The 17,910-nt window shown below is 42.1% G+C and overlaps 1 protein-coding gene across 3 annotated transcripts in view; it reads right to left on the reverse strand.

The window, feature by feature from the left end:
• The window catches only part of LOC139629109 (A-type potassium channel modulatory protein DPP6-like), a 74,120-nt gene extending 56,452 nt beyond the window's left edge, over nt 1–17,668 (reverse strand). The window contains exons 1-2 of one of the 3 annotated variants that reach the window (XM_071491498.1): nt 17,315–17,668; nt 16,940–17,015 (exon numbers count right to left, since the gene is read on the reverse strand). In XM_071491498.1, coding sequence (XP_071347599.1) covers nt 16,940–16,996 — 57 coding nt within the window. In that variant the 5' untranslated portion in view covers nt 16,997–17,015; nt 17,315–17,668. Of the gene's footprint in view, nt 1–3,561; nt 4,513–9,608; nt 9,681–16,939; nt 17,016–17,314 lie in introns of those variants that run through there. The other 2 variants (XM_071491499.1, XM_071491496.1) reach the window with 2 other exon arrangements.
• Nucleotides 17,669–17,910: the final 242 nt, after the last annotated feature.

Here is a 17,910-nt window from a genome sequence, read left to right on the forward strand (position 1 = left end):
CATCATAAAATGCAAGGGTTACACTGAAAAAAACACTCCAGTAATCTCTAAAAAGAAATCATGGAGCTCATAGATCTTTGTGTTCCTCCCCAGAGATAAAGCTTGTGTAACCTAGCTGTTTCAAAACCATTTCTTTGCCACCAGCATCCTCAGGGAGCGTATCACACTCTTTCTATGTTATAAGAACACTGGTGTACAGGCTTAGGAAATTTTACGCAGAAACAGCCGATCAAGAGTAAAATTAAAACATTTTTTTCCAGCGCGTTTTTAATCAAAAAATCTGTTGCCTAGGAGGAGAGAAAATGACTGCTGCATTAAAGAGCAGCATGCATGTCTCAGATTATGCTGCCGCTGTGGGAAATGAGGTTATCGCTACAGTCTCCTGCTTATAGTTACATATGAATTCACAGTTGCTATCACTCACATCATAATAAGCAAGTAGCAAATTTTAGCCATGTTGAGTAAAAATGTTATGTTTGCTCATGATATATACTAAATGCCAGGATAAAAATCAATATTATATAATCAAGTATAAACATATCAACTGATATGAGCCTGTAGCTGAAATCAGTGATTAAAAGTAAAGTAGGTGTTGAACGCTTTGAGATGTAGCTTGAGGGAGGGAGCTGTTATTTGCCTTAATTAGCTATACTGTAATCAGTAAAATGTTAAACTCATTTAAAAAACTGACAAGATCATACATCTAGAAACACAGCCTCCCTTAGCAGAGACTTTTTAATTAATCAAATCCTAGAAATATAAGACTCCACAATGGAGGATGATGAGGAATTTCACTTTGAAATGAACAAAGTTTGAAAAACAGGGAGTCTAAGTCTTATTTTCTTTATTGTTCTCTGCAACTAGAAAAGTCAGACAGACTGCTTTTACAGAATGGTTAAAATAAATGACAGACAGTGCCTACTTTAAATCTCTAATAATTTTAAAGGAAATTTCAAGTTTCAAGTTAGGTCTAATTTTTTTTTTGTTATTGAAATAAAGAAGGAAATGAAACAGCTAATATCCCTACTGTTTTATTGTAAAAAGTACAGTGTTGTATTTACATCACATTTCATTTGTATTTTTTATGTTCACTGGTTTGTCTTATTTTATTGATATTAGCTGCTATCCCCAGAGATTTGTTCTGTTATCTGTTCTTTGAGATGTCGTTGGCTGTTGCATCACAATCTGTTGAAAAAGCTACTAAAATTTTTTTGAATTACAAAAATTTAATCGAACTGGAAGTTAGGGTTAGGGTTATATTTATGTTTTCAGCCATGTTTCACAGTTCAAAGAAAAACTGCATGAATCAATATTTTGTCACTGGACATACAGTGTGTTGACTATGACTGCTGCAGAGTCACGTGTCATTTTTCATTACCACAACATGAAAAAAAAAGATAAGTGTTTACGTTTTCTCTGCTGCTATCTGTCCATACAGGAAAAATCAATACAGGGGAGGTCATGAAGATGTCGTTAGGCACCAGTCTCAAGGTAAAATCACAACAAATTGAATATTTACATGAAACAACAATTAGGGAAATGAGGGTTTCAATTTGCAGTAAAGGCTAGCGAGGATGATATCCCCCTCTGTGACTCAAACTACACCACAAAATACTGATGCTTGCACACAGAGCACAGGAATAATTAATCAATCCTACAACACACTCACCTCTTCTACAAACAAAGATGCAGCGCCTGCATTTTGTGGGCTCAGAAAAATGCCGCAGTAAACAAATTAAACAGTTGTTTACAAAAAATATCTAATCCTCTCCATTTTTTTTTATCAGCCTGCACCTGGAACTGTAGGATTTTAGAAACACGCTGAAAAACTGTGCAGGTAAATATGTGGATGATTGAAAATAAACACATGCCTATCTCCAAGTCAATTTTTTACCCTTTTCCTCTGTAAAATAAATGCACACAACAATAGCTCATTCAAACTTTTACTGGAGGAGGGAGGGGTTGGAAATAACATTCCTTGAAATGGTCTGCCCTTCTCCTGAGGCAAAAGGCAATTTCATGCTTCAGCACGACTCAGGGGGACATCAGGATGAAAGGTGACCTCAAGGTTAACAGTGCAAAGCTAATAAATATGTTGGATATCCAGCAGTACAATAACAGCTGGTAACACTCTAAAAATGCAACCCCAAGGTTTAACTGTCATGATTTTGTATTTTTCCTCATAACAAGTGCCTCATAAAATGAACACAGAGGCTTGGTGTTGTTGTTGACAGCCCAGGCAGTGTGAGCGCTCAGGCTCTTGCCAAACTTATCGCTTGATTCTCAATGTGACAGATATCAATAATTCAGAGGATCATCGCAGTGTTGGCAGCCCTTTGAAGATAAAAGGCCATTGAAGTATACTGGTGTTTGCTGGAGGTTTGAACTGGTGTCATCTGCAACAAGCAACACATGTGTAAACAAGTCGCTTCACCAGGCCTGTAGGGAGGCAGAGAGGATACAAGTTTCCGGGCGAATCAACCGCAAAAAAAGCAACTGATTTCATGTGTTGGTTATTTCTCTTTGGCTCAGAGAATCTGCTGCTGACTGGTCTAAAGTATAAGGTTTTCAGTAACACATTTTGCTTTATACAGCATGAGAATAATTACAACAGCGATAACGTACCAATGACAAATCCTGAAAACACAATGAACCAAAGCTGAGCACAATCCAGCTGGGCTAGGTAGGAACGCCCAGTCTCCTCATTGTTGCTTGATTCTAGCAATGAAAAAAAAAAAAAAATAGAAAATAGGATTTCTTTCCAAAAAATATACACACCAGACAACTAGAAGTATCAAGACAAAGGCTTCTGGAGTTGGTGTTTGGTCTTGAGGATGTTAACACTCTTCCAAGAGGAAGAGGCCTACTCTGCCACACGGGTTTCTTCCCTCTGTCTCAACCAGATTTTTATTTTCTGGCTCCAATAGTCTTACAGCCAAGATGGTGACCAGCATTAAACTAAAATCAATGCTACAGAAGGTCGCTTTGTGAACCTCCGAGTGATGTGACAGACATTACATCCCGGTCTTGCCACAATGTGTGTGATCTTTGCAATTTCAGCACCACAGACAGCGCCACAGTAAAAGCAACGGTCTCCCTGCAGACAGACACACAAAAAACTCCAGAGTATCCCATCATCAGCTCTGCAAAATCAGATGGCGATGTTCATGTTGGACAAAACATACAGACAGCGACCACGCCAAGCCACTTTTAGGTGTATTTAAAAACAGGTTGACATAAAAAACAAAAAACAAAAAAAAAAACATTGCAATCCAGCCACACACAACATCAATTCAAGCAAACATGCAGCTGAGTTTGAATAAGAATCAGCCTTGCAAAACTTTCTTGGACAACCTGTAAAAGTGAAACCAATGAGAGAGCTTCCACATCCCCCAGGGATAGACTATACAGGCCTGTGCAAGTGTGCATTTGTCTGAGTGTGTTCTTTCTAAGGGAATTATCCAAACTACACATCTGGATATTTTTCATAAAGGGGTGGTGGTGGTGGTGGTGGTGGGGGAGGGGGGGGGGGTGTTGGCAAGTAAAGAATAAGTGTCTTACATCCTCATCCTCCCTCAAGCATTTTTTGCGATACTGGACGTGAGGTCTGCCATCGACGAGTTGCTGAGTGGTCTTCGCTGCGTTTTCCTCGTCTGCGACCTGTCCACCGAGGAGATGGCTGGCCTCAGGTGGGTGCGGGAAGGAATTGGTCGTATTGATCTTCCCTGTGAATCTCTGATACAACGAAGCCATAATATAGGTCCAGTCCAGGTGGAACAACTTACAGCATGACAGAGCCACAGACGGATATCGCCTGATTTGTTTTTGTTTTTTTGTTGGTTTTTTTTTTGGCAGATCTATTGGTTTTCTGTGCGCTTCGAAGCGAGCCGATGGCAGACAGCCAGCTTTCACCTCCGGGATGGAGCACAAAAAAAAAAAAAAAAAAAAAAAGATGGGGTGAAGATACTAAGTAAATAAGCCTCTATGGATAGATGGATAGTGGATGAGTCACAGCCTGAAGTGATAGACCGATATAAAGCGGAGTCCTTTCGCGCCGATGTCCTTTTCGCTCTGTCCAGGCGCACAGCAGACTGGTGGACTGTAGGTGTCAATAGTTGCTCTCTTCTGTATTCACAACACGTTGTCTGCCCTCTTCAGTTTCCCGATGCCTCCTCACAGCCAAGATAGCAGGCGGATGCGCCGAGTCTCCGATCAAAATATTCGATTCCCCACCAGACCCCCCTCCCGCAGCGATTGTCCACTAAACAAAAGAGCAATAGATAACGTGTCCACACTTTCGCCTCTGTGTTTTCCTCCTTCCTCACGCATGGAGAGTGTGGAGGACGCAGAGAGCCCGGCGGTGTACTCTCCGCAGACGCGCTCTGCATGAGAAGTGACCAGCACTGAGAGGAGCTGTACTCTAGCGCTTACTGTCATGCAGCACCCCTCTCCATGTGTGAGTCTGTGCCGTTTTACGCGCAAACATGCGCCATCACTGCACAGGTTTCACCTGAATTCACCTTCACCTGGGACCACTGCGCCGACAAGTCGCACTCATTTATGATTTCATGAACGGGGCCATACATTTATAAATGATCGCACACGGTCCCAGGACGGATCTCGAGTGCCTCTCCGTGGCGCACTGCATTAGGGCAGGCTGACCACACACCTCCAGAGAACTCTGCTCCGCATGTGAAACAACAGATATTCTTGTGTTTTTGCTCTTGTTGCTCAAAGCCTCAGATCTCTCAAATCGAGTGAATGACGCGAAGCTTAAGTAGAGATCAATAACCCGATAGATTCTTTCCATTTCTCTCAAAACATCCAGAAAATGCACTCACAAATATTTTGCGAATGTTTTACTCCCACAACAGGATAAAATGAAAGGAAAATTATCTTTGATGTTTATGCTAACTGACATAAACCCCCCTTCAGCATTTTCAAGCCTCATAAATACTTTTCTTTAAATCCCATCTAACAGCAATAATCCAAACCACCACAGTGTCTGTTCCTCCCCTTAATTTATGCGTCTTCCCTCCTTCTATCGCACATTATCAGTCAGTTCACACTCACAAGTGGTATTCAGCTCATACACTACATTGCAAGTGATTTCAAGCTTGAAGTGCTCATATAAGGCCACAGCAATGCTGCTCTCTGGTAAATGCAGAATATTGGCTTATATGTGGTGGCGAGGGTGGAAAAAGGGGGTCTTGAGTGAAAGTGCCATCCCTGTCATGAATGCCACAGGCGAACACCCCTCAGCCTCCCACCGTGACAGCTCAAACTATCACTCCGCCAGGGCCTGAGCTGTATTTCTGGGAAATAGGTCATCTTCACAGGGGTAGTACAACTTCAAAGCAGCACTACAGCATAGCTCAAAACAGCCCCCTACATATTCTGCTGAGCGCCACTTCTTTGCATATGTCAAGTAGTGAAATCAAGTTCATTTCATAATGATTTACAGTGTAAGAGTAATCAAGGTCAGTGACTACAACAGCAGAAATGGAAATATTCTGTATTCAACTCTGAACAAAGAGTAGGTTTCAATTAAATTTTTTTCCAAATGGTGAGTCATCTTAACTCTGAAAGTGCTGCCGGAGGCTCATTGATTCATGGCCTGAATTATGAATGTAACCTTTATAATAGGATATGTATTTGGAATACAGAACATTGATTTCAAAAGGTTTGGTCATTTATTCAAAAACAAGGACATAGGAGATCACTGCCTTTACCTAATTAAAGTTAATCCACATCCCTCCTTCGCTTCTTGTTGTAAAATCAATTTTTCTTTGACTGTGAATACTGTTCATAAATTAATTGAATCACAACTTGGTTTGATGCTTTTGCATGCTTGTTAATTGGACTTTCAGCAGAGATTTATGTTGTGGGTTGAACATCTGGGCTTCCAGCGGCCTCCTCTTCCACAGTGGCTCGTTTCCGTCCCTGTCATCATTTGTTTCTCTAGTTCATAAATGCCTTTCCCGGGTCTGCACACCCCAGGGGAAATAGGTCCAAGTCACTTGACATCCATCTCAGCCTGTCTGATAGATGTTTTCTAATCTCCCTCACCTTGTTGGGGAGCTATTGTGAACTGCCTGGCTGCTTTAACGCTCCCCTCAGGACCCTGCCGGGGAGCCTGGGCTCAGCTTGACTCCCCATATCGCCTCCTTGCAGATACAACAGCTGACTGGAGCTACGCCTTTCGCAAACATTGCTGCAGTCAAGCCCTGCATTATAGGTGGTACAAATTCGGAGAGGCGTTTAATAACAGCTATAATGGTGATGATAGTTGGAGCATACATAATACCTCTGCGGGTAGCTGATGGAGCTGCTGGAGCTAGTACAAGTTAAAACTTACTTCGGGTGTGATATGGGACATAACAGATGCATTATAATCCAAATGACATGATGCCCATTAGGCTCTGCTATGCAATACACTCCCAAGGGTGAGTTTACTTTTGATGTTCATGAGGGATTTATGCACAAAAGTTACCAGAAAATTTACAACCTGAAAATGCACGGATGTTATTTTATTATTTGAGACCCAGAGGGAAGCCATTTACTTTCTCCTCATTGCCGACATGAAATAATGCCAAAATACTAATGATCGGTGTGTGCTACATGGAGAGCTGGCATACTCTGAGGCAGCCTGCAGGTAAAATCCCACCTCTGTGTAAAAGATACAGTAACTTTCTGTCAGTTCTGTTAGCAGGAAAGACTGAAATCAAGAAAGCTGTCATGCGGCATGCAAAAGAAAGTGGTGCTCTTTTCTGCTTAAGCTTTAACAAATAAAGTAACTGTTGACCTTGAGAAAATGTATAAAGTATTATTGAGCCAATTTATGCTATTTTCTTGTTTAAGAACATTTAAAACAGACGTATAAGGGGGGTGAATGGCTTGAGGTGCAGTTCTGTGTCACACTACAGCCACATTTGTACATGATTCATAATATCATGTAATTCACTTTAAATGCACACATTAATGCATTTGCATTAAGCGAAATGTCACTACAAGTCGACTTGTTTCCATCAGCATGCTACATACCACAATGAAATTAATTGGATGGAAGAGCAAACAGATCAATCAATGTGTAGTGGGAGCGCAGTAATATCTAATTTCCTCTAGACATCACTCAGCTGAACAAGGTAACGACTGCGCCTCTCTACATGCATGTAACAGAATGGATTTAGTTACAGTCCAGCATAATCGCATTTTTGCACAATTTTCCATTTGGTATTAGCTGGACATTAATGATTTCCCTTGATGCTGAGAATTGCCAACCATGGCAACAAGTTTCTTTATCACCCTGCTGCTTGTGTTGGATTACGTGCCCAGCTCTGCTGTGGACTGGACACGTGTATTTTATCTTAAGGATGTTTCTCGAGCCAGTCCATTACTGGGCTGTGAGTATTCTGCTCTTGTATGGAATTGAAATAATCATAGGTCCATTTAAAATTAGTCGTGTGCATTGAATTTGTTCAATTATCAGAACTAGCCTTAAAGCAGGAATTATACAATATAAATCATCATAACACTTCTGGACCTGAGGTTTTCAAAGCACTTCCACATGGGAGCACGGGCGAGTCGAAGGAGGACGCGGGAAAGAGATGTGAGAGCATGAGGTGAAAGAGATAGCTGCAGGCTATCTTCTATAAAACAATAGGATTTTGTTATTTTGTGTCCACACTGATTTGCCCCTCTTACCAACATGGTCAACACCAGCAGCAGCGGCTGTGATGCACATAATTCATGGAGGCATTTAAGTTACGTTACAATCAGTAGCGCCCGTCTGGTTCACTTATCGTTGGAAATCTCACTTCTCAGTCAAATCTGAGCACGCAGACATACTACAAATAATTTTTGATTCAGTGTAACTTACACTTTCAGATGTGGTATCACCTCTGATGTCCATTGTTGATGTCCATTCTGTACATCCAGAGCTACACTGCAAACACAAACTGCTGATAGCTAACTCAGCATACTTTCAACAGTGCCAGTTTGCCTAAGTGTAAAAACAATTATCTAAAAAATGAGGTTCAAATTGTGACCCGCATCTGACTCACTGGTGATATTATACTGTAGAATACTTCCTGTTTAGAGCCCCCAAATTATGGGAACTGTAGTTTCTAAACATGGGAACCTCAAATAGTGATAAGAAAGATAAGATAAGATAGATGGATAGATAGATAGATATGAATTTTTTATGAAAATCCTCCCATAAATTCACAAAAATGTTAATATTCTAGTAGGTTCTCAGTTTTTCCTCACTCGAAACCCATTTTTCACTGTGTAAATTTCAACTTCTGCTTTCCATGACTCAAACTAGCTGAGCATGTTGCCCATTGGAGCTGGCATATTATCTTCTACAGAGAATGAGTGCTGAATCTTCCAGTACATTACAGATGAAGGGAAGCCATGTAGTGAGCAGTAATTGAAATGGCAGCAGATAAGTCACTGAGGAAATGGAGTTTTATGTCAGCTGATGTGGCAGAATAGACTGTGGCTACGTTTGAGGGGAGCAGCAGACTACAATTGTGGATTGTGTTTGCAGCAGATGATGAGGAAGAGGAGGAGGAGGAGGAGGAAGAAGGAAGTAGGGAGATAGGCAGCGGAGAAACTGAACCAGGGAGCGTGTCTCAAAAAATTTATTGTCGCATGTGTGTTTGCGTGTGGTGTGTGGGGCAAAACAAGGACTGAAAAGGGGATGTGGTGAATGAAATGAGAAAAGAGCTTATCACATGAGAAATGATCTAAACTACTCTGCCTCTCCCGCTCTTTTTTTTCAGTTATTGGTTGCATGGTTTTTCTGTTGCCTCAAAATGCACTGTAAAACCTCTTTGGCCATTAATATTCCTTACAGCATCATTCACATGCACTGTTGTGATCTTAAGTGCAGCAAAGACCCTCTCAATCGCAGAGAACATTGTACATGTAAGTGTTTCTCTGCTGGAGACAGATTCAGCCTTTCCTTTATCTAATAACAAGAAACTTCAAATAATTGTGTCTGTTTTTATACTTTATCACTTTAATTGCTTGAGATCAACAAAAGTTATCCTAAACTTCTACTCTTCATCAATCCCCCTCACAGTCCATTTGCATGCAAGCATGAGAACAGCATCAAGTCAGCATTTAGTCAAAGCTGAGCAATTAGCTGACCTCAGAGCCATCTTATGGATTTTCACATGAACAAATGTTTAAATGCAGAACATGCCAGCGAGGAATACAAACCAATCATTTAGAAATATCCATATCTCTCATAACACAGTGCATGCGTACTTCTATCCAACTTTTCCCCACGATGGTCAGTTCTCACTGAAGTCATTAGATGGCAACACATCACAAAGAATTACAATGAGACACTAAGCATTCAGCACAACATATGTTACCAACCATTCATTAGAAGTCAGCGCTTGAAAGGAAATTAAACGGACGAAGCGTTTGTCCATCAAGATCCTCAGAGGGGGCATCGGGACCTGCCACTCCCTCCCTGCCTGTCCAGCTGCTATCAGAAACAGCCAGCAGCCTTTTCTGTCAGGAGCAGGAGGCTCACCCATAAACACAGACATCCCCCCACAGCGTGCCGTGCATGCTAAAAAGGGGCCCCTTACCCTTCTGGAAGGAGTGCTGGTGTCTATCTTCAGCTGGGTGGCTATGAGGACAGACATGGTGAAAAGTGCCACTTGCCTTCCCCCCTTCGCTGTGCTCACACCTTTGTGCTGTGAAGTTGGGGCTGCTGGAGGTGTCTGAGAAGTTCCCCCCCACCCACCCACCCACCCACCCCCCCCACTCCCCCCTCCTCCTCCTCCTCTCCTCTCCCTCCCTCCCCTACAGCTAAGGGAGAGGATGAACCAGGGGTCCAGGAGCCCGACCAGAACGCCTCCCTCTCTCCTCTCCAGGGTGAATCAATCACACAGGCACTGGCATCGCCTCCACAGGGGGGGACAGGGTGGGATGGGAGGGTCGGGGGGAGGGGGGCAGTGCAGGCTGCTCCAAACACTACTTATCCCTCCCTCCCTGGCTCGCTCCCTTGCTCATTTACTCCCTCTCTCACACACGTAAACTCTCAACAAGACTTTTCTCAGCAAAGGTGGAGAGTCCAATAGTGTAAGTGGATTAGACACACACACACACACACACACACACACAAAAGCACACATACTCACACACACACACACAGATGCACACACACTGTATATATAAACAATAAACACAAATTTCTCCTCAGCACATCAGTACCAATACTGCCTATTAGGCATTTTTTTCTTTTGAGTGTGTGTGTGTGTGTGTGTGTGTGTGTGTGTAAGTAGGTGTGTGTTTTCCCAATTGGAGTGCGTGCACATATTACCAAGAAATGGATCAATTCAAGCCGGCTTTGCAGTTGGGTTGTGATTAAGCCCAAGTAATATTTATGCTGCCTGTCTTCCACATCATAAAATACAACCCCTCTGCTACACACACACACACACACACACACACACACACACACACACACACACACACACACACACATACACACACACACACACACACACACACACACACACGCCTACCAAGCCATGCTAACAGGACAGAAGCCTGGCATGGGCAACACTGCTGCTTTATTTATGTAGAGTTTGTGCCTCGTGTATTGAACCCCAAGGCTGAAACTGAGTAACCAGTTTGTTTAACCAAACCACAGCATGGAGTCATGTGAAAGAGGGAATAAAATGGTTTTAGGAGCAGTGATATTTCTCCCTCCTTAATCTCATCTGCTCAACTGAATACAACACAAGCCAGAGGAAAGAGGCAGCGTAGCTCCAGAAGACCGGCACAGACAGCACCAACAGCAAAACATTCATAACTCATTCATTAAAAATGGTTCACGGAGGGCTCCAAGAGCAGTGAATCACAAGCCGAGCCACAGTCAATCCCCAGTCAGTTATGGACTCAGGAGCTGAATCATGGCTTGTATTGATGCTGCTGTCCAGCATTTGGCTTATGTGTGAAATCGAGATGCTCAGGCGGTGTGAGCATGGAAGACATATGCAGTGCAAGGTCATCAAGGCACTATCATATTGCAGAACAGCGCCTCACATTTTACACTTCACAGCTATGGAAGTTGGGATTTAATTTAACATTCATGAGCAAAATGTGCACTATTTCAATATGACCTTGCCAATTATTCATGGGGAAAGTGAATAAAGTAAAGTTGGGATGCCTATTATTTCATGGACAGCGGTATGTTTTATACCCTGTGGAAGGAAGTGGTTTGAGGTTTCACAGCGATTCATAAATACTTATATTTAAAGTCAGCAGAATTTCTTTTCAACTGTGACTCATGGACCCGTTTAAAGTAAGTCTTCCCCCCTGCAGCTGCAGCAGTTTATCACTAATGGCTGCCAGGCTTCAGCTCATATTTTACGTTTGATTTGCACGCAGACAACAAACCCACAGCGACAGCAAGAGTTGATAAAGAGCTGCACTTCGTTAAAGGTAGGCAGTAAAGTCAGAAGATGAGACAATAAAAAGATAAAAAAAATTTTTTAAAAAGCTAATTAAAAAACACAAGAACAAATGAGAACAGCTGCACATACAGGATTTTACTGTGTTAATCAGGCCAACATGTGTAGCCATACTCTAAAGTGAGGTTAGAGATGAAATACAGTTAATATTTCCAGGCACACAACAGGAGATAACGTTTCATCTGAGAGAATAATTGCTTGGGTGACCAAACTGGGGAATAATAAAGTCTTTTGAGCTAACACAATACATGCTGGTTGTAGTTATAGCCACTGCTGTTAACAAGCTGATTTTGTGCCATGACATTTCCCCTGGGTCCTTTAAACAGGCCCCTGATTGGTCATCTTCTGCATTCATTTTTGTCACATTTACAGCCATGACATACACTCCTATGATCATGGACATTGCTGGCTCACAGTAAGTCACAGTAATTGCAATTAGTGTAGAAGGTCAGCACTGTTATTGCTGTAGAGCACAGAGGTGATGCAGTGTTTTATCATACTGGCAGAAGCTTAACAATGCACGAATTTCTTTACTTATTTACTTTCCTGTAGAGCACTGTTTACATCCATTTACAAATTTCCTCCGTTTGTCACCTCTTGCTGATTTGGCAACATTGAGAACGTGAGCTGCCATTAAAGCATTTCAAGAGCTGATGTCAAAACAAAATCACTAATTAAGTCTAAGATTTATGGCACAGACAAAGTGAAAGGGACACTGGTTAATATCAGAATTTAAAAATCCCAATGATAGTGTGCATTTTGGTCTTTCAAAAGCAGACACATCAGCATTTTCAGGGTAATTGCCTAAAGCATATATAGTTCTCTTGTTGTGTAGAGAAAGCTGGATTTATTATTCAATACTGTGGAGATAATGAAAGCATCAGTTTAGGTTTTGGCTTATCTAAGAGTGCCTGCCTAACCAGTGTCCCTACCTCCTGAATTAAATTGATCAATCATAAACTGATCAATAAATAAAGTAAATTCCAGACATCTCTATGTGGATTGCAAGGAGCAAATAATCCCAGATAGTGTGTTGTTATTGCTTTTTTTTCTGTGAGGAGCACTTTGCAACAAAGATTAGGCTTGACAACATCATAGAACAGAGGTCTAAACCCGAACAGACACATTCACAGGATTTATGTGACTGTGTGCAAGTGAGCATGTGAGCAGATGTGCATTAGTGTTTCTTTGTGTGCGCTTCTGTGCAGTGCGGGCGTACAATCTAAACTCAGTTCACAACCTCGTCCCATGATGCCATCAAACCTTTATGTCCATAGCCCAGCTCTGATCTTGACCTTCAGCCAGACGTCTACCTGTCCCTGGCAAAGTGACTCAAAGGCCCCCAACACTCCTCCTCCGGCGCTCCTCCCTGTGGATCCCATAGATGCATACCGCTGTACTTGGTATGCTTCTCAGAACAGCTCCTCTTAGAGCTCAGGGAAGGGCAGTGGTGCAAGGATATGAATAGAGAACACAACGCTGTTTGTCAGAATAGGAATGAGTCCAGGAATATGTGCATATCGGGTGACGATGTGTCTTTATCAGCAAGATGCAAGCGGGGGTTTGCAACAGACAGAGCTCTATCAGGTCATCTGTCACAAGTGACAGGTACAGATGAACCCTGCACCCAAGGGAGAAATGCAAGATACATGATTGGGTCCAGGATGAAGAGCTTTAGGTGCTCAAGGGTGGCCAGGAGCTGCAAAACCTGTACAGCTTTCATAAACATGGTTCTCATCTACAGCAAACCTTCCCTGGAGAGCCAAACCTCAGCACAGCAGTTAGCGGTGACAAATGACTGCTGTTGAATGCTGTTGTCCCTGGCTGCTGGGCGTCCCTGGTTGTTTCTCTGTCTCCGAATTTCATTTCGTTGAACAATGTGCTATTGTTCACCACTGCATTATCACTCTCAATACGGTCATTGGATAAAATAAACAGATGGTATCAAAATGCGAACGGAGTTTGCGTTTGTATGCGCGGATCAGGAAAATGAAAGTCATTTTGTAACAGCTAATAGTGGCTGTGGGCAGCAATACAAACATTTTAAGCAGGCGATTCAAAGTGCAATGGTTCAGTGCAGAAATACAGAGGACCCACCAGATGAATACAGAATGCTTTTGAAAGGCAATCCATCCGTACATATTCCAGCTGCATACAAATCGCTCCGGTGAAAGTTTGCCTACTCCGGGAAACCTTAACATTCAGCTCAAGGTACCAGTCAATGTGACACACAGCCCTGATACAGATTCTCTCCAGACTAACCATATCAACCAGATTAAAGTTATGATCATGTTCCCCACCAACACAAAAATACACTTGAATAAATAACATGCAACATGACCATACAAACAAATCTATAAAACATTTTACAAACTCTTGTGTGCCTGAACGTTTTAAACAGTTCTACAGCTTTAATGTCTTTGCAGAGGGTGAAACAATGCCGCTCGTATCTTGGAAACAGAGAGCACTGACGGCTGACTGACTGCCTCTCAGTCTCTCAGAAAATGCAAATCATGGAAGTCTAGACTCTGGAGAAAGGTACTGGCCTTGAGAACGTCAGGCATCATCAACACCAGAAGCAGCCAGCGCAACAGATGAGACAAGACACCGTGAGGCAAAAATATGAAGCGTATTTTCAGCTCCATGGTATGTGAAGTACAAATGAATGCGGATGAAGGCCAGGTCTCAATATGATTAAATGATGCCGAGTAACCATTTGACCTGATTTAAATGCATTTCCATAATCGTGGCTCTACTATGCACTTTGAATTCTGGTTGTTAATTGGACTCTGTGACATTTGGTGTCCTAAAACACAGCAAGATACTAGAAACTTTCAATACCCAGGTTCATGTGACGGTCTGGTTTCCACATAGCATTCTTGGCTATTTTGGATTTGTGTATCCTCTTGGGTGATGTTTCATTACGAAAGCTGTCATGGGCATAATCTTCACCGAACGCATCTAAAACACTTGACTGCAGAAGAACAAACACTGCAAAAAGCTTTATGCAACATGGTTATGAACAACACCAATTCACACCCCAATGCGGAGACACTCAAGTGGCTCAAAATTAAGGTTTGGAAATAGTTAGCATGTAAAACACATGCATTTTAGCACATGCTGCATGATAAAAGCCCCTAATCACAATGTTATGGTAAAAATAATTATGTTTGTGTTCTGGTTATTCCAATTCCCATCAACATCTATGTTATCTTTCTCATATAAATTTCTTACATACATTGCAAAAAGTTTCAACTTTTTAATAAAAACTACAGATAACCTTACTGAAAAGGGTTTGATTACAAGTGATATGTAAAAACATAAAAGAATTGATGGGATTAAAAGCTTGAAACACAGTCACTGACGACCTGGGATTCTGACAAGTCTTTGTCAAGAGCAGCAGGTTTATTCTTGGCTGTAACTATAATACTGATGATTGCTGTAATTACTCAATACATCTATCAAAAAAAAAAAAAAAAAAAACAAAGGGAGAAAAAAATAGGGCAAGAAGAAAAGAACAAGTAGAAAACTATGATTCAGTAGACTCTGTATGTCACGGTAACTCAGTGCTCTCTCATTCTCAGGGCAGGATCATAACAACCACATCAGACATAATGAGTTTTAGTGAAGACATGTCTGCATTTCCTCCAAATTTGTTCTGCCCCCAGAGAAGGGTAGGCAGCTCGGATATCCACAGCCAGACTTAATGATTTCTTTTCTATGCAAATTGACCACAGATTATGGCAGAATTTAATAGGCTGTGCCTGGGAGTCCATAAAGAGTCAAAAATCTGGTCACAGAAACTTAAGACTTCATGACTTTAGGGTGCAAGCTTTTACAATACTCAGCTGTAGAGTATATGGTGTCAGCGGAAATATGTGACATACAGCAGTAGGGCTTCTCTTCTCAGTGGTGAAAATTTGTTTGAAAGGAACAGACTGGAGGCTTGTAAAGCCTATAAAGCAGTGAGAGAAAAATCTGTCAAGTTGCCGACAAATTGGAAAAGCTTGGCAGGGAAATCTGATCTTGAGTGAGTATGTGACTTTGAGCTTCCAGCAGAGGGCAAACTAACTCCAGCATGGGTTGACCTGAACATATTGAGTATCAGTCTTTCAGAGAGCCAGTCTCAGTCTAACCTATGGCCATACAGCAGCACTGACGGAGGAGTGAATGCTCACGAAAAGCAGCCATACTTCCATAATTGACAACGCTGAATTACACACTATTATAACACAGCACACAGAAATGTAATTACATTACATTACAACTACATTGCATTGATACATTGACTTCATGGGGCTAATGTATGTGGACTGTTGTAGATTGATGACAAGTTAGATAAATTAGTCTAATGCTTAAAAGACCATATCTTTAAACAAATGAAATCTTGTTTGTGGCACTATAAGCCTGACTCACCTTTTAGAAACATCTAAAAATAGCCTATTACAGCCTGTGATCAGAAAACATTTTTTGGGATGACGTACCCTCTAGAGGCAGACACATTTGTCACAATTTAAATATTTCACAGCTCCTCCTCAGAGTAACACATGGGGACATGCTGATTCACACCAGAATATATTTTTGTCCATTATTGAAAGCACAATCAATACATCCCCCTGTGTAATTCAAGTTAACTTTGGATCGTTCCTGTGAGTGTTGCTCGGAAATGGCATTATGGGAGTGCTATTGCTGGGGTATTACTGAGCAGACTAGATAAAATAAGCTGCCCCCCCCCCCCCCGTGTTGGTTTATGTTGATGTTTTCTTTGTGAGAACATAAAAAAGGCACAATCTCTTCAGCTAAACAAAGTAGGCAGCACACAATCTGGCAGAAGTACACAGCAAATCAGAGCTGTAAGGGAATAGAAAATGATAAGCAGATTCTAATCAGGACAACCTAATTTTGTTTGCACATGGAGAAGCTGTGAACAGACACTCCATTTAGGCCATGAACTTAACAAACAAGAATCTCATCAAATGATTTGATCTAGAGTAAAACTACCAGTGAGGTGACAGCTTCTGAAATCGAGTGTCTCTCCCTTAGTACATACCAGCAGAGGGGTTTGTTTCATAATAGTGACACTTCATGTTTCCAGAAAACTCATTGTACAAATGATCCTACACTGGAAATACATTTTTGTCAGGTATGATACTGGAATGACACTTTGACACACGGAATCTCTGAATCTGATCTGAAAAAGTACCTAAAGTTAATATCAAAATTAAAAAACTGAGCAACGGATCACCTCGACATCTCAATAACACCTACATCCACAGCAAAGGAAATAAAATTGTCTCCTTGCGCATCAGTGCATCTTCAGAACTGATACTCCAATAATGCTTTGACATTTTATGCATTTTAAGCCCAATGGCAAGGAAAAGAAACGCCAGGTGAATGGGAACAAGAAGTGGAAAGAGGAGGTTTAAAATGTAATTTACCTTCTCTCCCTTGGCGGATCCCCTACGGTAGTTTCCCGCACCTGCTGATGAGTTCATGGTCCCATATAGCAATAGTCTGCAATACAAAAATATTCACCTGAAGCCGCCCGAACAAACAACTTTGATATCAATCTCTCTCTCTCACTGTCTCTCTCTCTCTCTCTCTCTCTCTCTCACACACACACACACACACACACACACGAACGCACACACGCACTCTCAGAGCCAATAACCAGGAGAGTGCCTGCGTCTTTTTTTTTTTGTTTTTTTTTCTCGAAACCTGCAAGTTGGAAAGCTTCATGTGGCGACAGTCGCTCTCTGAAAATTGAATGCAGTTGAGCTCCAGCTATTCCAGAGGGATTGAACGCCACCCACCTGTAGTAACGCTATTTAAGAGAGTTGTCCAGTGGCCAATCAAAGCGCTATAGGCGCAGCCTCTCTCCGGAGATGCTGCGCACCGGCGGCACCGTGCTCTGTCTGCCTGCAGCTGCGGTGAGCAGAAAGTTTCCGCACGATGTCAAGTCGCTGCGATTTCAACTCCGCAAGTGAAGTTTCCCTTGTAGTTTCGTGCAGACGTGTTGCTCAAAATGAGCTGATCCCCGGCCAGTTTTTGGCGCTCCAGATCTGGATGTGCATTCACAGAGACAAAGAGCCGATGAGAAGGGAAGCAGCCGCTTTATCAGCACATTGCACACGCGTTTCAGCCCCACGCAGCGGGGTCTCCACTGCAGACCTCAAAGAATCCACGTTTAACTGTGAATCTGAATCCTGCTTAGCTGAACAGGAGTCTTTACTGGCCATCTCATCACCACCTCTGTTCAAATGTTCACGCCCCATCTAGTCTGTCAGAACATCTTTGGACGCTTTTGTGGGGCAAATAATCAATTCAGGCCAGATTCAGTGGCCGCTGCTTCTCTGGAGAGGTTAAGACTCTGCCCTCACATCTCGTTTATGAATCGTTGGTTTCTCTG

Source organism: Trachinotus anak, unplaced genomic scaffold (genome assembly GCF_046630095.1).
Source record: "Trachinotus anak isolate AG129_WGS33_773 ecotype Australia unplaced genomic scaffold, CSIRO_AGI_Tana_v1 ptg000012l, whole genome shotgun sequence".
NCBI lineage: Eukaryota > Metazoa > Chordata > Actinopteri > Carangiformes > Carangidae > Trachinotus > Trachinotus anak.